The sequence below is a fragment of the Arvicanthis niloticus genome, chromosome X, assembly GCF_011762505.2.
Source record: "Arvicanthis niloticus isolate mArvNil1 chromosome X, mArvNil1.pat.X, whole genome shotgun sequence".
Taxonomy (NCBI): domain Eukaryota; kingdom Metazoa; phylum Chordata; class Mammalia; order Rodentia; family Muridae; genus Arvicanthis; species Arvicanthis niloticus.
In genome coordinates this window covers 15,930,226-15,956,443 of record NC_047679.1, presented here as the reverse complement: position 1 = coordinate 15,956,443, position 26,218 = coordinate 15,930,226, and the positions used below count along the sequence as shown (strand labels likewise).

The 26,218-nt window shown below is 39.6% G+C and overlaps 1 protein-coding gene across 6 annotated transcripts in view; it reads right to left on the bottom strand.

Moving 5' to 3' along the window:
- Fam120c (family with sequence similarity 120 member C) overlaps positions 1-26,218 on the bottom strand; it is a 117,040-nt gene that overhangs the window by 87,918 nt on the left and 2,904 nt on the right. The window contains exon 2 of one of the 6 annotated variants that reach the window (XM_076918497.1): positions 22,333-24,111. The exons of the other annotated variants lie outside the window; for them this stretch is intronic. Coding sequence (XP_076774612.1) covers positions 24,097-24,111 — 15 coding nt within the window. The 3' untranslated portion in view covers positions 22,333-24,096. Of the gene's footprint in view, positions 1-22,332; positions 24,112-26,218 lie in introns of those variants that run through there. 6 annotated transcript variants of the gene reach the window in all.

Here is a 26,218-nt window from a genome sequence, read left to right as displayed (position 1 = left end):
AGCACAGGTTCTATCATTTTTTATTCTTATTTTATGTACATGAGTGTTTTGCTTGCCATGTCTGTCCACCAGTTGTGTGTATAACTGTCGGAGGCCAGCAGAGGGCAGTAGATGCCCCAGAACAGGGGGTTGTTGGCCACCATATGGGTCATGGGACTCAAAGCAGGGTTTTCTGAAAGAGCAGTGTTCACTATTGAGCTATTTCTCCAGCCCACTACAGGTTCTATCTTACTTCTTTCTATTTCTAAGGTCTAACCATAGAATACTTAAGAAAAGCCTACCAAGGTTATAAAAAAAGAAAGCAGTGCTGATCGCCAAGCAACAGTAGCTCAGCCTCTAACTTCTAAAGTAGATGCATGCCTAGATTACATCTCAGGTAGCAAAGCAATACTAATTATTAATTAAGCATGTACTATGCTCTAGGTCCTGTTTCAAACCTATTTTCTGCATACTAAACTTTGAATAAAAATCATGAGACATTATTACAGTAATCTTTTATTTCAAAGTAATTATATTTTACAAAGAAGCAGAATTTTTATGTCATAAAATTCACATAATTTATTCCTTTTGTATTATGTTCTTAAACCTCTACAATTACTTCAAGAGAATTTTCTATTTTACTTAGTCACCTTTGTGAATGTGATTTTTTTATTCTCCTCTATTACATCCCAACTGCAATTTTCCCTCCACCCTTCCCCCTAGTCTCCCCCCACCTCCTTTTTCACTGAGATCCAACCTCCCTCCACCTCCCCTCAGAAAAGAGCAGACCTTCCCACAACATCAGCTAAATACGACATAACAAGCTACAATAAGGCCAGGCCCATATTCTCATGTCAAGGCTGAAGGAGGCAACCCAATAGTAGGGAAAGGATCCCACAAGCAGGCAAAAAAGTCAGGGACAGCCCCGGCTCCCACTGTTAGGAGTCCCACAAGCACACCAAGCTACTCAACCATAACATACATGCAGAGGACCTAAGTAAGACCCATGATATCTGTGATCCCACTTTAGTCTCAAGGTCAAGTTGATTCTGTGACCCTTGTTCTTATGGTGTTCCTGACCTCTCTAGTTCCTCTGATCCTTCCTTCCCCGCCTGTGCAGGACTTCCCAAGCTAATGTTTTGCTGTGGGACTCTGCATCTGTCCCCATCAGTTGCTAGATGGAGACTCTGGTGAATATTATAATAGGCTCCTGTCCTAGAACACTCTACAGGCAGAAAAAAATTGTAGGCCAAAGGTTTTGTGGCTGGGTTGGTGTTCCAATCTCTCTACTTAAGGCCGTGCCAAACATTTCTTTCCAAGACTTTTGGGATTTTCTATGAGTCCTGGGTGTCCTGAAACTTACTCTGTAGACCAGGCTGGCCTCAAACTGAGAGATCCACCTGCCTCTAAAGGCAGTGCACTGAACCCAGCTTATTACAGTAATCCTTACTCATTTGTTGGGTTGTGTTCCAAGATCTCCAATGGAGCACTAAAAATAGTTGATAGTCCCAAATTCTCTATCTACTATGACCCCCACCTCCCTCTTTCCCTCTCCCTCTTTCTGTCTCTCATATATTTTAAGAACATTTAGTATTGACTGCCTGTGTATGTGTTTAGGGCATAATCCACTTGGGACTAGATAAAACTATAAACTCATCTCTGGAGAAGAATGAGTCTCTCTTTCTCAGTACCTATTAATTACTTACCACTCTTGATCTAAGGGCAGGGCCCTGTGAAGCTTTACCCATCCATATTGGCAATGTCGACTGGTGTTGCCTTTATTCGGGTCCTGTTTAAGAAACCACATTGTTGAGGTCTCACAAATGCAACCTCTCTGTCATGTTGAGAAAGATACTCTAATAGCAAGTATCCTGTTCATCTGGATCTTACCATCTTTCTGCCCCCTTTTCCATGGTGTTCCCTGAGCCTTAGCTGTAAAGGCCGTGCTGCAGATGATCCAACTGGGGTTGGGAACCCACAGACACCTACTGTCTGTCAATCAAAATCATAATGAGAAGTGAGTTAGCTCTCACTAGGATAACTGTAATTTGAAAAATGAGTGTTGGCAAGAAAGTAGAGAAACTGGAATCCTCAAGCTGGGTGTGGTAGCACATACTTGTAATATTAGGACTCAAGAGGCTAGAGCAGGAAAACCATGAGTTCAAGGCCAATCTGGACTATGTAGTAAGACAACAAAAAGTCAGCCATAAACACCTATAATCTAGGCATTTGGGGGTAAGATGCATGATAATCTGGAGTTAAAGGACATCCTCAACTACGTACTTAATTTGAGGCCAGCCTGGACTACATGATACCTTATCTCAAAATGAAATAAAACAGAAGAAACAAACAATAGCAACAGACAGACAAGAAATGTAAGCTGGTGCAGCCACTATAGAAAAGAGTCTAAGAGGTCCTCAAATGACTAAACAATTATCTCATGATCTAGTAAATTTATTGCAAGGTATAACTCAAAAGAATTAAAATAGGGCCTTGAAAGATGCTCAGCTTCCCTTCTCTGAGGAGAAGATGAGGGGATAATGGGGGATGGTTTGTAAGGGCAGGACTGGTAGGAAAAGAGGGAGGGGCTACGAATGAGATGTAATGTGAATAAAAATAAATTATAAAAAAGATTTGAAAATCTATGATTGTATCCAAAAGATACATGAATAGTCATAATAGTATTATTCAGAATAGTCATAAAGAAAAAGCACCTTAAATGCTCAACAATGAATAAATAATAAAAATGTGGTGTCGTGGTATAAAACTATAAGGGACTATCATTCAGCCACAAAATGGAATAAAGTGTGGATGCATGCTACAATGGAAAGGGATCTTGAAAACATGCTAAGGTGAGTGTGGCAGTACACACCTGCCATCCTAGTGTCAGGAAGATGTAGCGGGGTCGTGAGCTTAAGGTGAACCTGGGCTCGGTATTACGACTCTGTCTTCAAATATCAAAACAACCATGTCTACAAAAAGGAATAAAACATTGTGCAAGGGAGACAAGCCAGACACAAAAGTCAAATAGTATATAAAATTCCCTGAATAGATACACCTATTGAGCTAGAAAAAAAGATTGACTGGAACTAGGGGAAAGGGTTAACAGTGGCTGCGAATGGGTGCTGGGTTTCCTTTAGAGGTTATAAAAAGTGATCTAGAATTAGACTATAGTAATAGCTGCACAACTGTGAACGTACCAACTCACACACTTCAAAATGGTGAATTGTATGATATATGAATGATATTTTATTTTTAAAGTTGAGCCTGGCTTCAAATTTCACAAAAGCCAAGAAGCTCTTTAAACCTGAATTCAAGAAATTCTTTTCCTGGCCTGGTGGCACAGACTTGTAATATCATTTAGATAGGAGCTGAGGCAGGGGGATCACAAGTTCAAGACATGATTGGGCTATAGAGCAAGTTTATGGTTAACATGGGCAGCATAATGATACCATCAAAAATCAACACTATGACAAGGGCTTGGGCTAGAATTTATGGTACTTACATACCACGGGGGAGAATTGTTTTTCAAGCCAGGTATGCTGGGCCCTGGTCTGTAATTTAGTGTGTGGACATAGGGGCAAGAACATCACAAATCTGAGGGCAGCAAAGGCCACAGAGCTACATCCAGAAGACAGAGTAGTGTGATGGTGGCTAATTTCTCATTATGGAAAAACCTTTATTTCTATATATGGGTGTTTGTCTACATGCATACCTGTGCACCATGTGCAAGGACTCACCACAGATACCAGAAGAGGGGTTGGATCCTCTGAGTCTGGAGTTTTAGATGGTTGTGAGCTGCCATGTGCATGCTGGGAATCAAGCCCAGGTCATTAGCAATTTAATTATCAATATTAAATCAAACATGTCTCATCTACTTACTCTCCATTTTTTATATTTTATTTTACTTGTGATAAAAAGCACAAAATTTTCCATCTTAGCCATCTTCAAGTATATCCTTTAGATGTGTTAATGATAATCACACTGTTGTACAAATCATCTCCACATTTTATCATGAAAGCCTAAAACTCCAGCATCAAACAACTCTCCCTTTTTTACCTCCAGCTTTATTTTCTGTTTCTATTCATTTGCCAACTTCACATAGCATATATAAATGGAAGTGTACAGTATCTATCCCTTTGTGACTACCGTGTTTCACTTAGCATGATGTCCTTCAGGCTTACCCATGTTATAGCATGGGATGGGATTTCTTTCCTTTTTTTAACTTGGAGAACATTCCCACTGTAAACATACACCACATGTATTTAACTATTCACCCATTGATGAGAGACTTCTGGATAGTTTCAATCTCTTTGCTCCATTAATAATGCTGCTTTGGTCATAGGTGTAAAAAATATTTAAGCTCTTGCTTTCAATTTTTTAAGATATATACCAGGAAGTAGAACTACTGGACTATGGCAGCTTCATTTTTAATTTCTGAGGAATCTTCACAGTGTTTTCCGCAATGGTCACATTATTTGACAATCTCTCCAATACTGCACTGAAGTTCCATTTTTCTACTTACTTGAACACTTATTTCCATCTGGGAAATACAAATCAAAACTATTTTAAGAATCCATATCACCCCAATTAGAATGATTATCATTAAGAAAATAAACAAGAAATGCTGGTGAGGCTTTGAGAACAAAGGAAGCCTTATACAGAGTTAGTGGGCATGTAAATTAGTGCAGGCAATTTGGATAACAGTATAGAGGTCCTTCAGAAAACTAAAACAAGGACTATCATAGGACCCAACTATAGCAGAAGTAATCAAAGTTGCCAGAGTTGCAATACATGCAGAGCCATTTTTCCTAGCATTGTTGATAACCGACAAGCTCTGGAATTAGCCAAGATGACCATCAATGAAAGAATGGGTGAAGAAAATATAACACAGCTGGGCAGTGGTGGCCCACACCTTTAATCCCAGCACTTGGGAGGCAGAGTCAGGTGGATTTCTGAGTTCGAGGCCAGCCTGGTCTACAGAGTGAGTTCCAGGACAGCCAGGGCTACACAGAGAAATCCTGTCTCGAAAAACAAACAACAAAAAAGGAAATACAACACAGATGCATGCATGTGTTTGCGCGTGTGTACACACGCACATGCACACACACACACACACACACACAAAGCAGTAGAGAATTATTCATCCATAAGAACAAAATTGCAGGAGGTGAAAATGGAGAGCATCATATCAAATGAAATAAGCCACATTAAGAAAGACACAAAGTCATAAAAATAGAAGAGGGATTATTTGGGAGAAGAAAAGGGAGACAGTGGGAGGAAAGGAGGAGACAGAGAAAACAGGAGTGTGAAGATGATGAAAGCATGTTATATACAGATCACATAAAGAAATATATAGAAATGACATAATGACCATGTTAAACACACACACACACACACACACACACACTGATGTACTTGCTAGTGCGGGCCTATAATTCTAACTACTGTGGAGGCTGAAGCCTGAGTCTGTTAAAAGTTCTCCATAGGCTACAGCCTAAGTTCAACGCCAGCTTGAACAACTTTGCAAGAATTCTCAAAATAAAATAAAATGAAAACAAAGCTGGGCATGGCGATGCATGCATTTAATCCTAGTGCTCAGCTGGCGCAGACAGGTGGCTCTCTGTGAATTTGCGGCAAGTTTGGGCTACATACTGAGTTCTAGGCCAGCCAGAGATACATAGTGAAACCATGTCTCAATACACAAACAAATAAAAAAATCAAAAGCAAGAGGTAGGCTAGGGAGCAAGGCCTGGTGACACAGTTGTAATCCCAGCACTTGGGAGGCTGAGAAAGGGGAACTGCTATGACTCTCTGGGTTACAGAGTAAATTGCCAGCCAGCTTGTTATACCGAGTAGGATGCTATATCAAAGAGAGAGAGAGAGAGAGAGAGAGAGAGAGAGAGAGAGAGAGAGAGAGAGAGAGAGAGAGAGAGGATGAGGAGAGAAAGACAAGAAGGAAAGGGGGAAGAAAGAGAAGAAAAAAGAAAGGAAGAATGAAAGAAAAGGGCTGGGCATACAAGTAAGTGGTACAGCATTTGCCTATCATGTAAAGGACCCTAGGTCCAACCCCTAGTACAACAGAAATAAGTAAGTAAATGAAGTGTAAGGAGAACACAGGGGAAAGCCAAACAATATAGGAAGGGGGTCAGTGAAAAGTAACTTCTCCTCATCCCCTGGACCTATCCCCTGAAGAGGCCAATGCAGCGGGCTGGGATAAGGCTGGGAATTTGTTTTAAACAGGCACCCTAAGGTAATACTTACAATGTACCAAACAAACAAACATCATCATCCAACCAAAACATCAACAACAAACAAACAAACAAGGCATGAGGTTCAGCAACATGACTCAGCAGGCACAGGTGCTTGCTATGCAAACCTGGCAACCTGAGATCCATCTGTGGAACCCACAAAGAGGGTCTACAAAGTGAGTTCCAGGACGGCCAGGACTACACAAAGAAACCCTGTCTCGAAAAACCAGAGCTACATCTCCACTTATAGTTGTAAATGATCATAATGTTCAATACTTTTGAAAATTTAATGATTCATGCTACCAGAATGGTGATCTGGTCCTAAAATCCCTCACTGAGATTGCAGATACTGCTTCAAGTATCTACAATCCCTTACCTGAAAGCAATTCTACAGCTAAATCTAATATGCAAGGAAACTAGGCAGTACCAACCTGCCCTTGGAATGATCAAGATCCTCCCTTGAGACTTCAGCTGCTATATTAAGGAGGTGAGGCCCAGCATGGTGGTGCCTGTCCTTAATCCCAGCACCCAGAAAGTTGAAACAGGAAGCTCTTTGTAAATTCAAGGCCAGGCTGGTCTAGACAGTGAGTTCCAGGGCAGCCAGGGCTACACAATTAGATTCCATCAATGAACTAACAAATAAATAAAAGAAAGAAGGGGAAAGGAAGAACAGGAGCAGGGGAGAGAAAAAGATGAAAACACACTAATATTGTGTCATATATGATTCCTCAGATGTTAGCAATGACGGCTGATCTGGAAGATGAGGAAGTGGCAAATGATAAGATGCCAACTGTGATAGCAACACCAGTCTGCAGTAAGAGTGCTTTAGACTGAATACACGTTTTGTAGGTTTGGTAGGAAAGTTGTTCTGCCCATGATCAAGGAACACACTATGAAAATGTTTCAAAACAGTGACAATTAATAGCCTTAGCTACCATTACAAAGGCTTTCACTGTCAATGAGAAGGAATTCTAAAATAGCAGATTCTGTTTTGTGTTGGCCATGAAGGTATATGCTTTTAAAAACGTTTTTGTTTTGCCTTTCCTCCGGAATCCTTATCCATCCTAGAGTAAGGGAAGTAGCACACAATGCTTTGGGACAGATGGCTACAGATTTTGTATATGGTTTTCAAAAGGAACTTCAAAGCTTTCTGCAGTTTTTCTCTAACCCATGGGAAGCCGAGAAACCAACAGGTATGTGTCCATCAGCCTGCTGCTCTCATTAACCTCACTAAAGACTTTCTCAACTGACTGCCCACTCTAAACTTTGATAATCTAGTGAAACGTGTGTTCCATTATTGTACTTAAGCCTCAAGAGCTTGAGTCAACAACCAGGATTTACTGCATCCAGAACAGATCTACCTCAGGTGGATACAGCATCAAACCAAAATCTGTTCTCATAGAGCTGATAGTGTTGAGATAGATATTTAAGTAAGACTAGACTCCACAATTTAAGACATTTTAGCTGGGCACAGTAGCATGTGCCTATAACTCAGGAGGCTAAGGAATGCCCCAAGTTTGAGGCCAGCCTGGGCCTGGGATTTATAGTGAGCTCAAGGCCAGCCTGGGCTAGATAGTGAAGGGGTCATTTTGTTTATCCTTCCAAACCTGTTGAAATGAGTGTTATGTCATTAATTACCCCCTTCTTTCCCTTAAACATGGAAAACTGAAGCTAGAAACTTTTTATTAACATGGCCCAAATCACATAGCTTATTAGACGGCAGAACTTGAATTCTTATTTTAAGAATATTTTCTTTCATACCAAGTATATTATCTCTCTAATTCAAGCAACTGGGAAACATCCATTTTTGATCAATATAATAAACAACAGGCCATAAAGTATAACTAGGCTGTGATCCAGTCCATGGCATAATTATTACAGCCATTTGTATCTTCAGACAGGACTATGAAAACAGTATAATAAATTATTTAAAGTAACTTCACACCAAAGATAATACTATTTTTCTGACCTTGTTGCGTACCATTTTCTTCCGAGATTAAAACCTTCCATCTTAGAGGAAAGATTTAAAACACATAATGGGAAAGGGGAGTTGAAATAAGATATTCTAAGGCACCAGTTCTCAACCTATAGGTCATGACCCCTTTGGGGGGGGGGGTTGAACAACCCTTCCATAGGGGATACATATCAGATGTCCTGCATATTAGATATTTACCTGATGATCCATAACAGTAGCAAAATTATAATTATAAAGTAGTAATGAAACGATTTTATGGTTGGGGTCACCACAACATGAGGAACTGTATTAAAGGGTCACAGCATTAGGAAGGGTGAGAACCACTGCTCTAAGAGATCTTGAACTAGGGGCTATAAATGCTCACAGAAGGCAGCCAGCTAACATGAATGAATGAAGGTGAGTCAAAAAAGTCAATTTTCAGAAATATTATCTATAAATTGTGTTTTCCAGGTGTTAACAATACATAGAGCAACAAACCTACTGGGGTTTACAGGTTAAACTGGGGTTCATGGGTTAAACATTTATGTTTAAAAACAGACAAGTGAGGATGGGGGAGACTGGCCAGTGGTTTAGGGCACCTGTTGGTCTTGCAGAGGACTTGGGTTTGATTGCTAGCACCCACATGGTAGCTTATAGCTTTCCATAACTTCAGTTCCAGGGGGTGCAAGGACCTCTTCTGGCCTACCTGAACAGAAACTACACATGTAGCGTACATACATGCAGACAAAACATATATACACATAAATCAAAAGTGAAAATTTGTTAAAAAAAAAAAAAAAAAGAAAGAAAGAAAGAAAGAAACGACAACTTGGGGCTGGAGCGATGGCTTGCTGCTCAGACTTGAGGAGCAGAGTTCAAATCCCCACACCCATGTCTGGTGGTCCACAATTGCCTGTAACTCCAGCTGCAAGGGTTCGACATCTTCTTTTGCCTTCCATAGGCACCTGCACACACATGTACACATACACTTATAAACACACACACAAAGTGATAATTTAAAAAAACAGACAATTGGCAAGCTTGGTAGTACATGTATTTAATCTGAGCATTCAGGAAACATAGGCAAGTGGATCTGTGAGTTCAAGGCCAGCCTGGTCTAGTGACACCTTGTCTCAGAAAAAAAAAAGAAAACAAACAAAAATCTAGAAAAGATGATGTAGTGGCATACACTTTTAATCCCAGCATTTGGGAGGCAGAGGCAGGCAAGTAGATCTCTGGGAATTCAAGGCTGGCCTGGTCTACAGAGTGAGTTTCTGGAGAGTCAGAGCCACATAGTAAGACCCTGTCTCAAATAAATAAATAAATAAATAAATAAATAAATAAATAAATAAATAAACAAACAAACAAACCAGGGACTGGAAAGATGGCTCAGCAGTTAAGAACACTGACTGCTGCTCTTCAAGTGGTCCTGAGTTCAATTCCCAGCAACCACATGGTGGCTCACAACAATCTGTAATGGGATCTGGCGCCCTCTTCTGGTGTCTCTGAAGAGAGTGATGGTATACTCACATACATTAAATAAATCTTTAAAATATGTAAATAAACAAACAAACAACAAAAACCCCAAACAATTTCAATTGTTACATTTAAAAAACAAAAGACACTCTCCTTAGAATGAGAAGCCTGATGCTCCTAACTGCTAAGGTCTTCAAGTCTTAATGTATTTTATATTATAATGTGAGGTACAAGGGCTAAAAATTGCTCAACAGTTAAGACTACTGGCTGCTCTTCTAGAGGACCTAGGTTTGAATCTCAGCCCTCTCCAGATAGCTCACAACCATTAGTTAACTCCAGTCCCATGGGAGCAGGTGTTTGTTGCTGCCTGCTCCTGTCTCCTTAGTGCCAGGATTAAAGGCATGCACCACCGCACTTGACAAGTATTTCCCACACAAAATTCAGGTATTTCTTCAGGTATTTCTAGATTTACCTGACAGGTTGCAATTTTCTTGCTTCCTTTCCTTCTCCCTTTCCTTTCCTTTCTTTTCTTTTCTTTTTGATTTTATGACACAAGCTTTTGCTATGTAGCCCTGAATGACTTGGTCCTTGTTGTTTAGCCCAGGCTATCCTGAAATTGCCATCGATCCTCCTGCCTTCATCCATCAATGCTGAGATTATAAGCACATGCCACCACAGATTTTACATCAAAATTCTTTATTGTTCTCTTTTTGTTTGTTTGTTTTGACATAGGGTTTCTCTGTGTAGCTTTGGCTCTTATGGAATTCACTGTTGACCGGGCTGGCCTCAAACTCACAGAGATCTATCCGCCTCTCCAGGGTGCTGGGATAAAAGGAATGCACCACAACCACCTGGCACATCAAAATTCTTAACACATTAGTTGTATCTAAATATAACTCAAATGTAGCATAAATCTTCACCAGCTGGATGAAAACAGAATAAATGAGTTATGAGCCTCCCCTTCCTTTTCTGACTCAGTAATTCTGGATCCAGCTACACTCTTGAGGTCCTCGGTAGGATTCAGTTTCTTACAGGTTATTGAGCACAGGGTCTCAGGTCTTCACTAGCTGCTGGGTCAGAAGCTGTCCTCAGTCTCAGAGCCTGAAATTTTGCCTACCAAGATTCCAGATGGTGCACTGCTGTAGGTCTGGCCCACACTTCACGATTCACTAGCTAAGATGAAGTTAAGTGTACAGATCTGAGGGTAGTATTTATCTTCTGTGGCTGTTTTGTAAAGCTTCACAAATAACTGAACATCTGGGCACTATTTGTCCCATAAGTATTTAACCACCATCTTTAACATACTAAACAACAGTAGTTTTCTATCTTCACAAATGCTTGTTTATGGTATAATTTCTACTGTACTCAACAAAAGTTATTTAATAACATCACTGCCTACAGGAAGCTTCTAGGTATTTTCACTTAATAAATCACTGCATTTCATGGATGCATCACTTCATTCTGTCTGTATTCAAACACACACATTTGAATTCCAAGCCAGTTTCTGAAGTGCTTTGCAGCACTGGTCATACTTCTTCCAGTGGTTTATTTCTAAATGGTATCTTAAATTGTCTTTCAACAGCCACATTTCATTTACATACATGGGAAAATTGATCATTTTCATACAGAAAAAAATCAATTATTTATTTTAAGTATCTGATCTTCTTTTTGTGCTTTTTGGTTTATTGAGACAGGGTGTCACACCATAGCCCAGGCTGGCCTCGAATTCACAGCAATGCATTTTTTCAGTGTTCTAAGTGGTGGGAGTGCAGATGTAAGCCACCATGCCCAGTTCTACTCATTTAATTTTATAATTAAAGACAGAACCAAGGGCTTTGCACAAGCTAGCAAATACTATACCATGGAGATATATCAGCATAAGTATGTGACTCTTCTTATATAATATTTTTTACTTTACATTGATGTAAGTATACTATTTCAGTCATCCACACTATCATTTTAAAAGTATAAACACAACAACTAATAATGGAATTATCCATCTTCTATGTGACAAATTAACCCCAAAACTCAGTAGCTTCAAATAACATTTATTATTTCAATAGTATCTGCATTATTGCTACAATCAAGTCACCAAGGCTTAATGGGAAGTATCCACTTCTAAGACCATACCCAAAGTGTTGGCAGGATCCAGCTTCTTGCAGACTGTTGGGCTGAAGGCTGCTGTTCCTCACTTGGTGATGCTGCAGGCTGCTCCATGTTTGTTCTGTGAGCCTCACCACAGGGCACACGTGCTCACATGGCAGCTTGCTTCATCAGAGTAGTCAAACAATGAGGGAAAGAGGCAGGGAGGAAGGGGAAGGAGAAGATGAGGAGGCCCGTAGCATTTTATAATCAAATTTTATTATGGCTTGGAAACATTTCACGGCTTTGTTGTAGTCTGCTCATTAGAAACAAGTAACTAGATCCAGCCAACATCGAAGGTGGAAATAGATACATGGTTATAAAGTTATAAATATCAGAAGGTGATCACTGAGAGGCAAGATGATTTCATTAATGAGTAGCAAGATCTTTGTATCACTATACCAAGAAGACACCATGCAGTGATAAGAGATGCAAATAAATAAATGCCTTGTAGCCGATCAAAAGGATATTGCTTCAACCTGTGGGTTACAAGCCCTATGAGGGTCGCATATCAGATATTTGCATTATGAGTCATAACAGTAGTAAAATTACTATTATGAAGTAAAACAAAATAATTTTATGGTTGGGGGCCACCACACTGTGAGGATCTGTATTAAAGGGTCACAGTGTTGGGAAGGTTGAAAACCACTGTGCTAGAAGATCTGATATGTTGACAATAGTTGGAATGTCTAACTTTTTTGGGCAACAGTTCATAATTGTTAGATGTTGACAACAAATTCCAATTTCCTGAAAAACTAATTTGTTCATATAAATGACGGTACAAAATCAGAATCATTCAAGTAGATTCCTTACTATTTAGTCCAAACACATCACTTGACTTCAAACCCTAAGGAACACTTAACTTGATCAGAGAAAACAATGTTCATTCTCCCCCACCCCTCCAAAAAGTAAGACTTCAAAATGGTAATTCTCTACTGTGAATCATAATGTAAATATGATGATAGCCAAACAAAGAAATGGAAAATGCAAAACTATATGCACAGGTGACCTATGACCAGCAGCAAGCTCTGCCTTAACCTCTGTAATAGGTTTCAGGTATCTGGTATGCATATCTTGGTTCTGCTGACCTAGGATTATGACAAGGGCCAGAAAAAAGTGTCCTTAGGAATCATACTGTTTGGGAGTTTTGTTTTTGTTTTTTGTTTGTATTATCAACTAGACTAAGACACCAATGAATATTGGTGAAATTAATGAGTTCCACTGTTTACATTATTTAGCACAAATTGTCTGGCACAAAGTAGGTACTCAAAAATGCTAACTGAACTAAAAAGGAATTAGAATCCTAATAAGAATATGATGCTAGAACAGAAGACAAATCATGAAAACTGTGCACACCAAGCCATACTAAAATTAAAGCCTAAGAGTGAGGTGATGATGAGGTGGCTCAGCAGGAAAAATTACTTCCCATACAAGGCTGGTAGCCTCAGTTTGAATCCTGGATCCCATGGTGGAAGGACAGAACCAATTCCCAAAAGTTGTCCTCTGACCTCCATATGCATGGAACATGACTACCCCACCATACATACACAATTAAAACTTATAATCACAATCAGCCAGGGAGGTGGTGCACATCTTTAATCCCAGCATTCAGCAGGCAGAGGCAAGTGGATCTCTGTGAGTTCAAGGCCAGCCTGGTCTACAGAATAAGTCCAGGACAGCCATAAGAACCTGTCTCAAAGAAACCAAAATAACAAAAAATATCCTAATCATAATAAAATCTGAGTATGAGTTGATATATGTTGCATCAACTTGGCACACAAGTTATTTTGCTTAAAGTAGCAGTAGATGGTATTTATATGTACCTTATAATGATCTAGTACTTTATTATATTAGATAGGTGAACACTCAAAATCTGTGGTCTGGTTTTTATTGCTATTCTCATCTTCCAAATATGGCTAGTAGAAAAAAAGAACAAATTGTGTGGTTAAAAATCAATGCTGTTAGACATTATTTTACATAAACTAAATATAAGAAAAAAATAAATGAAGCCATAAAACTTAACAATACTTTTGAGATAAAGACTTTGATGTCAAATAGAAGGTCCACATCTTAGCCCATTCATGTTATAACAGCACAATGAGGCCAATAAATGAGACTATTTTTATCTTATCTATAAACATAGGGATTCTGAGGACTAACTGATCTATTTTATGATACCCAGCTGGTGTAATAGCTATTATTATTTTTATCAAATATGATTATATACTGTAAATATATTGCTATATACATCTAACAAAACTTCAGTGTCACAAACAAGAATTTGGTAAAACAGTTTGGAATCTGAATTAACACATAACATTGATTCTAAATTCTTGTATATAGTATGTTAAATCCTAAAACAAATTCCTGGTCTCTTAGAACCAATTTAAAAGAGAATTCAGCAATCAGGAGGCAGAGGCAGGCAGATCTCTGTGAGTTCAGGGCCACCGTGGCCTTCACAGTAAGTTCCGGGACAGCCAGGGATACACAGAGACCAAGAGAGACAGAGAGAGATGGGGGCGGGGAGAGAACTATAATTTGACACATAAATACTAGAAAACAGAAAAAAATATGAAACAGAAGAAAAAGAGTACACAGGTAGTATATTCACCTTAGCTGGATGAGAGAGTTCATAAGGACTTTTTGGATAATATATTTCATTTATAAATATGGTTGTTTTGTTTGCATTTATGTATATGCCAGTTATATGCCTGGTGCCCTCAGAGGCCCAAAGAGTGTAGGGGGTGGTCCTGATGAGGTCCTATTCCCCAATTGGTTCTTGATCCATCAATAAAGATGCCAGAGGCCAATGAGCTGCATAGAATAGGCGGGACTTCTGATCCCCAAAAGGCAAGCTAGCAGGGGAAGGAGGATTTCCACCATGCTTCAGAGGGAGAAAAGGTGACCAGCTATATGAGATCTCCAGTGGAACGACCTTAGGCTGTTTCCCCAGGCCAGAGGTTAGAAATACAACTAAAACCAAGGGCAGTTTTGGGTTGCTGAACAAGGAGAAGGTAACTGAGCAACTAAAGTTGAGGACAGATTTAGGGTGCTAAGTGTATTGGGAAGGGCATACTAGCCACTAGAGAGTAGAAGCACCCAGCAAGTGAGCCAAAAGGCAGGTTGAAAATTAAATTAATATGTGTGTGGGGGGGAGGTGTTCATCCACAGATCCGAGGGAACCTAGAAGAGGCTGGTAGCGTAGTCTACCTGAAGTGGGGTTGCAAAAACTACATGCTACAGAAGAATGCATCAGAACCCCTAAAATTGGAGTTACAAGTGGGTGCAAGCTTCCATGGATGCTGGTAATAGAATCTGTGTCTTCTGGAGAAGTAGCCAAATTGCTGAGCCATATCTCTAGCACTTGATATTGACAACTGTCAAACAAGAAGAATTTTTCTTATGCTACAGTTAGAGGAATTCAGAAATGTACAGAGCTGAGACCATGCATGAAGGAACATGCCTATAATCCTAGAAATCAGGATGCTGTAGCAGGAGAATCACAACTTTGAGGCCAGCCTAGCTACTAGTGACTGGCTTACTAGTTGTTTTTTCCCAAATAAATTCTGGTGGAAAAAAATCCTGTAGATTAGATAGTGTTTCCATGTAACACTCTAAAGAGAATTGGAGTAACAAAGGATAGACTATCCCAATGACAGAAAGATTGGAAGGCTATCATAAATCACACAGAGGAGATAGTTAAGAGCCCTGGAAACAGAGAGACTAAGAGATGGGAAGTAGTATACAGGACATGCATGACTCAAGCTCTAGGTCCAAAGCCAGGGGAGAGGAATTAGAAGCCTCACCCAAGGGTGAACCAGGTATCCCAGGAGAAAAAAAAAAAACTGGCAATCAAGCCACAGGACAGGACCACTGTTATCATAAGCCTCAAATCCAGTTGGAGAATTTGGTAAGGCTGTGACTTCTCCTGGGAAAATGGGGGTGGGGGGGGGAATCCATTTGTCATTTGTCATTGACTACCGAAGGCCAGAATTGATACCATCTTGACCAAGAACCTGTTGTTTGAGACTAAGCTATTCTAGAAGCCTGAACACAAATAACGAGTAAGGGAGCCAAGGAATGCTCTGATACAACCAGAGTAGGATACTGCCACACGAGATAGTACAGGCTAGAGTAGGGGGCAACTGAGATGGGCAAGCTAGGTTGTTCGGGTGACTGAAGGCTTATGGAGTGTAAGGCACACTGTATGTACCCTCCCCTCTGTGGAAAGACACAAACCCAATCATCTGAGAAAAACGGCAGAGACCATGCCTACATTAGCAGACTGTTGAGTTTCTGGGAACAACTCTGTTTCCTGGTTTACTGCTGGTGACATTGAGAAGTCTGACGGTCAGGTCCACCTCCACTCTAGATCTCACCACTCTCGGTAGCTTCCCCAACTCTACAAAATACTCAGAAGGGATCTCTTGGCTTGAATGTTATAGCCAGCCAAGAGTCTAGAGATGGGTAAGACTCTGGAGGCAAGTGAGAACCTGTATGGATCATAGGCTGAAAAGCTAAGTGTGGCCAGTGGAGGCTCCAGAAGGCTCTGTTGAACATCAAAACCTTCATCTGTCCAGAATCACTAGCACCCTGAAGGTAAGATGAAAGATTCAAACTTGACCATGCCCTTCAATGGGCAGATTCTAATACTACTAACTGTACCTGTACTCAGAATAACTCAGAGACTCCAATATATTTTCATCTTAAAAAATTTTTCAATTTTTACCTGTTTTTCTCCATTTTTTCTTTTTATATGATTAGTATTATTACTTTATTTCATTTTTAAAATGTTTCTATTTCAATTATCAATTTTTCTTATTTTGTATCGAGATTGTTTTGTTGCTTTTTTTTCTCTCTACCTAATATTCTTCCGTCTCACTTTTCCTTTATTGTATTTTAACCTTGCTTTGTCTTTTGAGTGGCCTATTCCTTATCCATTACTGTTTTCTTTTGCTTTGATGCTATTAACTTTGTATAAAGGTTTATTTATTTAATGTATGTGAGTACACTGTAGCTGTCTTCAGACACACCAGAAGAGGGCATCAGATCCCATTACAGATGGTTGTGAGCCACCATGTGGTTGCTGGGAATTGAACTCAGGCCTCTGAGCCAGTTTTAACTTCATACCAAACTGTACATTATTTCTGGACTTCTGTTTTATGGTCACTGCTGTATATAAGGTGGTTTTAATCAACCTTAGGTGTATTGTAGTTAATGTATTTATTATTAGTGTATATATGTATGTAGGGGCCTGTGTGTGTTTGTGTGTACACACATTCTATGACATGTGTGTGGAGGTCTGAGGATGGCCTGTGGCATTACTGGAGTTGGTTCTCTCCTTCCACCATGTAGGTCCTGGGAGTGAGCTCAGGTTGCAGGCTGACCAGCTTAGAAGTGTATTTTTACACTGATTTCTGATTTCGCCTGGCATTGTTACTATTATAGCATTATAGCAGTTTCTTTTCTCCTTTCTGAGTGGTACTGAAGAGAGAGCATGCAAGGGACAACTGCTCCTTAAAAAGGTACCCAAATAAAAACCATAAGCCACTGAGCAGTGGTAGCACACGATTTTAGTCCGAGCACTCTGGAGGCAGAGGCAGGCAGATCTCTGTGAATTCAAGGCCAGCCTGGTCTACAGAGTTCCAGGACAGCAAGGGCTACACAGAGAAACCCTGTGTCATAAAGTGAGTCTTTAAGAAATACAAAAGAGTCAAGATAATCTGTTATATCTTATCAAATCATAGTGTAACAAAACTCAAAACTGACAGCAAAAAAAAACAACAGAAATTATACAAATGCATGGAGACTAAACAACATTCTTTTAGTTTGTATATTGAGTCTTGTTATGTAGAACTGACTATCCTGGCATCTGCTATATACCCAGGCAGGCCTCAACTTCAGGGTAAACCCTCTAAGCACAACCTCTGAACTGCTGCAATTACAGACATCTAATACCTGGCTTAACAACACACTTTTGTATGATAACTGGATCATGGAAGAAATCACCAAGGAGATATTTTTTTAAACCCTAGAATCAAATAAAAACTAAATATAACCTTGAGAACATACAAAGGCAGGTCAGGTCTCTGACCTCTACATGTGCACTATGGCACATATGCATCCAGACACATACACAATAAATAATCATATAAATAAATGTATCCATGTTAAAAATAAAAAGCTAAATTAAACTCCTAAGTCATGTGTATGACATATCAAAATTAATGGAGAAGATGTAAATAATCTTAACAGACCTATAAAAAGCAACAAAACTGAAGCAGTAACAAAGAGTCTCCTATCCTAAAATACTAAAACTAGACAGGTTTACAGACCCATTCTGTCAGACTTTTTTTTTTTAAGATTTATTTATTATGTACATAGTATTCTGGCTGCATATACATACACCTGTATGCCAGAAGAGGGCACCAGACCTCATTATAGATGGTTATGATTGCAGGGAATTGAACTCAGGACTTTTGGAAGAACAGTCAGTACTCTCAACCTCTGAGCCAACTCTCTAGCCCCTCTGGCAGACTTTAAAAAAATTAATACCAAAGATCTCCAAACTAAAATGTAAAGAATCAGTAAGGAATTCATTCTATGAAGGCAGTATTTTCCATGTCAAAACCATATAAAAACACAACAAAAAAAGAAACTATAGATAGACCCAAGTCCTTTATGAACATAGGCGCAAAATATTTTCTTCTTTTTTGATTTGTTTTGTTTTGCTTGTCTGTTTGTTTTGTTTTTTTTTTGAGACAGAGCTGTAACAGCTGTGGCTGTCCTGGAACTTGCTCTGTCTCGAACTCATAGATCCACCTGCCTCTGCTGGGATTAAAGTCATGCACCATCACACTGCCAATGCAAAGGTTTTCAAAATACTTGCAGTCTGAATTCAACGACACATTAAAAAGATGCCACTGTAAGCTGAGCATAGTGGTACACACTGTTAATCCCAGCACTTGGGAGGCAGAGGCAGGTGGATCTCTGAGTTCGAGGCCAGCCTAGTCTACAGAGTGAGTTCCAGGACAACCAGAGCTACACATTAAGATCCTGTCTTTATCCCCACACCTCCCACCAAATATATATATATATTACTGTCAACTTGGTTTAATTCCAGGGATGCAAGAATGGTATATCATATACAAATCAATAAATGTAATATAGCACATAAACAGACTCAAGGATAGAAGTCACACAGTCATCATAGAGATACAGAAAAGGCAACATCATTTCATGATTTAAAAAAATCTGAATAAACTAGAAACATACAAAAATTCCAAGATATGCTTGCAGATAAGAGCCTGATATGTCTGTCCTCTGAGAGGCTCTGTCAGCACCTAAACTGAGCTCAGGACCCCAATGAAAGAGTTAGGGGAAGGGCTGAAGGAGCTGAAGGGGATTGCAACCCCAAAGAAGAACAACAGTATTGACTAACTGGATCCTTCAGAGCTCCCAGTGACCAAACCACCAGACAGACCATGGCTCCAGCTGCATATGTAGCAGAGGATGGCCTTATTTGGCATCAGTGGTAGGGGAGGCGCTTGGTCCTGTGGAGGCTTGATGCCCCAAAGAAGGGAGATATTAGAATAGTGAGGCGGGAGTAAGTGGGTGGGTGGAGGAGCACCCTCTTAGAGGCAAAGGGGAGACAAAATAATTTTTAAAAATTAAAATTAAAAATGACACCAAAATTATAACAAATTCAAAAAATTGTAAAGTATGTAAGATCAGGAACTAGACAATGGTGCTCCCACTATCTCTGTCCTTATCTAGAACATTTCAAGTCTAAGCCACAGCAATAAGGCAAAAGAAAAACACAAGTACAAAAGGAAGAAGTCAAATTATCCCTATTTGAAAACATTAAAGACACCACCATAAAACTCTTAGATCCAATAAGCTTTCACTAAAGTAGGAAGATACAAAAATCAACATAAAAAAATCAGTAGTTTCTGTGTATTAATGGATAGTTTGAAAAAGAACTCCAGAAAAAAATAGAAATAAGAACATTTTATTCTCAATAGCCCTTAAAACACTAAGGAGGTAAAAGATCGAAAAAAAAAAAAAAAGTTTAGAATGCTGAAGAAATTGAAGACACTAGAAGATGGACAGACCACTCATGCTCAATGGATTGTCTAACAAGACTATAACAACTGGGCCTACAAAATGACTCACATGGTAGAAGTGTGTGCCATCAACCTGTGGACTAGAATGACCTGCCAAACTTGCAAACTTCAGTACCATCCTAAATGGTGGAAGAAGACAACTGACTCCTACAATTTGTTCTCTGCCCTACACACACACACACACACACACACACACACACACACACACACACACACACAAAATATAAAAACTAATTTTTAAAACTAAAATAAGGTCAGCAAAATGGCTTAGCTTAACAAACTTGAGTTTGATCCCCCAGGATACACGCAGTAGGAGAGAACGGACTCCCATAAGTTGTTCTCTGACCTCCACACACGTCATGGCACATACACACCCACCCATATAGAAACACACAAAAGTAAACAAATGGGGTGTGTGTGCATGAAATGTGAAAATGGCCTACTTCTGAAAGCAATCTACAGATCTGATTTAATGTAGTCCCTATAAAAATTCCAAAGGCATCCTTTGTAGATATAGAAACAAATTTCTAAAGTGAGTTTAGGCCCATAAAGATCAGGAATAGTCAAAGCAATCCCAATCAGTAAATGTAATGCTGGAAGTTTCACGTTATCTGACTTTATGTTATACTGCAGAGACAGAAGAACAAATACAGCATAGTTTGGGCAAAAAACAGATATACAGACAAGTGGAATGGAAAAAACTCATGCAGCTCCAGGCTCTTGATTCTTAACAAGGTACTAGAAACATTCATCCAAGAAAATGGTGGAAAAGCTGCATAGCCACAGCAAGATGAAACTAGATCGTCATCTTTCACCCTGCCCAAAAATTAGCTCAAAATGATCAAAGAACTCAAGACCCAACACTCTAAAACTGCCACGGGGGGAGGGGTGGGGGGGGGAGACACTTCAAGAGATAAGTGTATGCAAGGGCTTTCTCAAAGGCTCCAATATTTATGAAGGGATTGAAAGTACTGCCAATCCAGGCAGTGGTGATGAACGCCTTTAATCTCAGCACTTGGGAGGCAGAGGCAGGTGGATTTCTGAGTTGGAGGCCAGCCTGGTCTACAGAGTAAGTTCCAGGGCAGCCAGGGACTACACAGAGAAACCCTGTCTCAAAAAAACAAACAACAACAAAAAAAAAAAAAAAAAGAGAAAGTATTGCCAAATGACATTGCACAGAATTAACTTTTCTGAACAAGAAAACAACACAGTGAAGAGTCAGCCTGCAGAATAGATAGCCTTGGAGTCATACATATGATAGGGGATTAATACCAAGAGTATATTTTAAAAGTAATAAAATAAAAATTAAACTCTTCCCCGGTTATCTAACCCATAAGAAATTGGCTATTGACTAGATAATTCTAAACATTACAGCCAATAAGTGTTTGGAAAACGCTCATCATCTTTAGCTGTCCTGAAAACTACACTGAGACCACACCCCACTCTATTCAGAACAGCTATCACAAACAAAACAAATAATAAAGGATACAGACAAAGATGCAAAGCTGGGCACGGTGGCACATGCCCTTAACCCCAGCACTTTAAGGCTTTGTAGGGACATCTCTATGAGTTTAAAGTCATCCTGGTCTACAATACATACTGAGTTATAAGCCAGCAAAGGCTACATAGCGAGACCTGTCTCAAATACAAAACAAATATAACCTTGACTACCACCATCACCACCAAGGAACTTGGTAGAAATATATATTGTTTGGGCATGGTAGTATATGCCCTTAATTCCAGTACCATGGAGGTGGGTAAGGATACAGTAGGGAGGGGAAAAAGCCTAGGCTAGGCATGTAACTCGGCTGGTAGAGTACTTGCTTAGCATATGCAAGGCTTTCAATTTGATCCCCAGAACCAAATAAACTGAGTGTGGTGGTGCACACACTTGAATTTCCAGTACTGGGGAGAAGGAGTTCAAGGATAGCGAGAGTATGAGGCCAGCCTGAGCTACAACATGCACAGTGAATTATTATATACTTCTAGCAGGAATGTACATTAGCCCAGTCAGTATTGAAATCATTATGGAGATTCATCAACTAACTAAAATAGAACTACTATATAATCCAGCTATATCACTCCTGGGCATATACTCCTAAGTGATCTAAGTCGGCATACCACAGACACTTGTAGAGCCATGTTTATTGAAGCAGTACTAAAGAAGCCATGATATGCTGTAATCCTAAATGTTCATCAACAAATGAATGGATAACAAACATGGTGGGTGAGTGTGTGTGTATGTGAGTGGTGCACACACGCACAAGCATACAATGTAGTTCTACTTAGAGACAAGAACAAAATTATGTCATTTTCAGGAAAATGCACGTAACACAACATCATATTAAATGAAATAAGTCAGACTCAAAATACAAACATGTATTCTATCACATATTTTATATTTTAATATATGAATGTTATAAATATAAAAATATTTAATATATTTAATATCTATAGGTATGTATGAGGCATGGAAGTGGAAAGGGGGATGTTTGAAGGAGGATGAGAACTAATGGTAAACAGGGAACCAAAGTAGGGAATGAATGGGAAAAGAAAATCAAGTACCACACATTTTCTTGCATAGGGAGGATCAAGATTTTTAAAATTTATGACATGAAAGCTGTATGTATGCATGTATGTATTTGCACATATAAATACAAATGGCATGAAAACAATATTTGGGAAGAGGCAGGGCAACAGCAGGGGGCAAAAGGGGTAATGATGCAGGCAAATATGACAAAAGTACAATGGTTTTTACATATGAACAGATTATAATGAAATCCAGTACTGTGTGCTAACGAAAAATGTCATTCAGGGCCATCAAAATAGTGCAGCTGGTAAAGGTCTAACATCCTGAGTTCCACTTCCAGAACACACATGATGGAGAGAACTGACCCCCACAGGTGTCCTCTGACATCTGCACATGAATCATGGTACACTTGTGCCCATACATATACACATACATACACATATACAGGTGTAACACAAATACATAAATGTAAGAGAATTTTGTAATGTTTTTAAAAGTGACGATAGAAGGCGAGGGAGAGGGCTTAGCTGGTTAATGCACTTGCCAAGTCCGCTGACCTGAATTCAATCCCCAGGACACGCACGGTAGATGAGATCTGATTTATCCTCTGGCCTCCACACTCAGGGTGGTGCACATGCACCCATTTTATATGCACCCACATACATCCATAGCCCTCAGCCCCACATAAAAAATCCTTCTGAGTAGCAACAGGTTAAGGAAGGAGACTAGTCTTTTTCAAGAATAATGGTACAAAGGAGCTCAGGATAATGGCTTAAGGGAAATGAATAAAATTGGTTTATATTTTAAAGATTGTTATGAATGAGATCAGGGATATAGCTCAAGGGAAGTGTGCTCATCTACATGTGTGATTTTGGGCTTCACTGACAGATACAAACATGCGTGCAAGCGCACGAACACACACACACACACATAAAATCAATTATTTTGCATAGAAAGGGATTGCTACTTCTGAATTCCTCAACATCGCTGTGTGACTCACTTGGCAATTAGCTAACACATTTGTCTTGTGCTGGCAGGACTGTGGATTTCGGCACTGCTGCCACAAATGCAATGTTCAACAATTCTGGGTTTTTTTTGCACTTAATCAAGAAAAGTACACAACCCTACACAAAAACGTTCAAAAGAAGGAAATGTCATGGGCTCCTTCAGAAGGACTAAGCAATAGAGATCTAAAAGCAATGGTTTTTATCTCTCACTTACCACAGCCCTCTCTGCCTCCAAAGAAAATTACTGGACCTGGGTTTTGGTTCAGTGATACAGTATGTACCTACCGTGCACAACACCAAAATATTTTTAAATCACTTCTTGTTTTTTTGTTTGTTCGGTTGGTTTGGTTTGGCTTTGATCCTGGGGAGTAAACTTAATCTTCCTTGTTCAACACTGAGCTGTGTCCCCAAATGCCATTTTACCCCTTTGCCCTTCAGTTCTTTAACTGTAACATGGGGAGGAAATCTGTGAGGATTAAACAAGACACTGTGTTTAAAACTCATTTTATACCCAACTTGGTGCTCAAGAAGTAATAGTGATTATTACTCTTATGGTCATGTCCCGTCTAGAAGAGCCTTGAACTTTTCAGGGTCTGGATGGCACAGGATTAGTAAACAATCAGGAGGCACATCAGCCATTTCCTTCCTGGAGGAGGAGAGCACAAAATGATACCTGCATCTGGTCAGATGTCTCAGTCTGGTTAGTCATGTACCACCAATATGATTTCTGATGCAAACAAGCTTTCTTTTCATGGATCCATTTAGCCTCCTTTGAAAACATATAGCAGGGAAGCAGAGCACTTTATGTGCTGGTTATTCTTTTGCTCTTTTACAGTAACTATCCAATAAAGCTTCCATTCCCCTGCATCACACCACATTATCACACCACTGAGATTAGAATCTCAGTCTAAACCTACTTAAAGGTGCTCTGTTTCTGAGACCTGTTGGAGAACAATGGGTCAGGACCTTGAGGGGTAGCAAAACTTCTTGCAACTGGTTGTTTTCACGAACAAAAGTGTACTGAGCAAATACCTATAACAAATGAAATTACAAATTCATGTCAAAACTAGACATCAGACATTTTATGAAGTCCAAACTTGTCTAAAGCTAAATAGACAACCTCGAACTTTATCAAGTATTTAATCCTGCCACTTGTATATTCTCTATGAAAAATGAAAATGAGCCTAGAAATAATGGCTCATCCTGCCTTCTTAAACTATAAAGAACAAAACCAAGGGAAAATGAAGATCCAGTTTTTGTTCTGAAGCACTAATATTCAAACAAAAGAAATGCTACACATGCAAATCACTCATGTGAAAAATTGCCACCTTCAAGACAGACTGAAGCTCTGAGAAGGCAAGGAACAGTTATTGACCCATACCCTTGCGTGCCTGTACCGTAATCCAAGACCTTCTTCGTTACTCCAACAACAAAAATCACTGATCACAGACAAGAGAACTCACTGAGAATATCAACACTATTTATGTATTTCTGGAGTCATTTTCAAGTCAGAGTTTACATTTTTGCCTTATTTGTGTGTGTGTGTGTGTGTGCGTGTGCACGCGCGCTTGCTCAAGCACGAGCGCAGTCACAGAATTCAGAATAGTGTTGGCTCTCCAGAGCTGGAGTTACAGACAACTGTTGGGAACTGAACTCACATTCTCTGCTCTTCACTTTGTTTTTTGAGACATGTCTCAGTATGGAATTCAGAACTGCCTCAGGCCCCATAAATACTGGGACGAGATGTGTGTGCCTGCCATTATACCTACCACACTAAACCTTTTTAGAAGTCACTCCTCCAGTCTCTTAGGATCTATCTGAGACAAGATCTTTTATGGATTACTTGGATATTTACTTACAGTTGGTGTCTATATTACCAGGTTGACCTCAAACTCCAAGGCTCAAGCCATCCTCTGACTCAGCTTCCTGAGTAGGTGGAATTACACAAGCATGGAGGAATGCCCATGACCACTGTTGAGATTTTTTTTTAAATGAGACTGCACCATGTATGATGGTGAACTCTTGTGACCTCAGCACTTGAGAAATGGGAGGCAGAAGAATGAGGAAGAATTTAAGGTCGGCCTTGGCTATATAGCAAATTCAAGGGTAGCCTGGACGACATGGGAACTTGCCTCAAAAAAAAAAATCTGTGCTAAATATGACAAAATATATTTACACTTGGTTCTCAAATTTCTTAAGTGGTGGAGAATATGAATAAACCACAAACCTACAGTGTTCCTCTCTCCTGCCAACCAGCAATCAAAACCTATTCAGAAAAAAATTGTAAATATGCTATAAATAAAGAACCTACTCAAAGCACACAAACAGGCTGCTTTAGGTCCCCAGGCCCTTATCCACTATCTGTTGTATTCTTCTTCCTCTTTGTGGCCAATCCAGAAAGGCACTCCAGAGTATTACTCGCTCATTGAGAAGATACCACACACCCTGTACGTAGGCTACATTTTTCATCACGAGCAATTTTTGCAGAGTATCTGGAATTTTGCTTTCAGTCTTTATTAAACCTTCACCTACTGGAGAGCCTTTCCTTATGAATTTTCTGCAAGCAGCCCAGTACTTACCCTACAAGCACTCAGTAATGGAATAACACAAATGAATAAACCAAACCTGTTTTTATTCAGGTGCCAATGAGGTATTTCTTCCAGGGTGGAAATAATCTGATCCCAGTGCCTCTTTAGAAAGATTCATCTTTGAACACAGCTGTTAAGAGCACGAGCTGTGGAGTCAGATTGCAT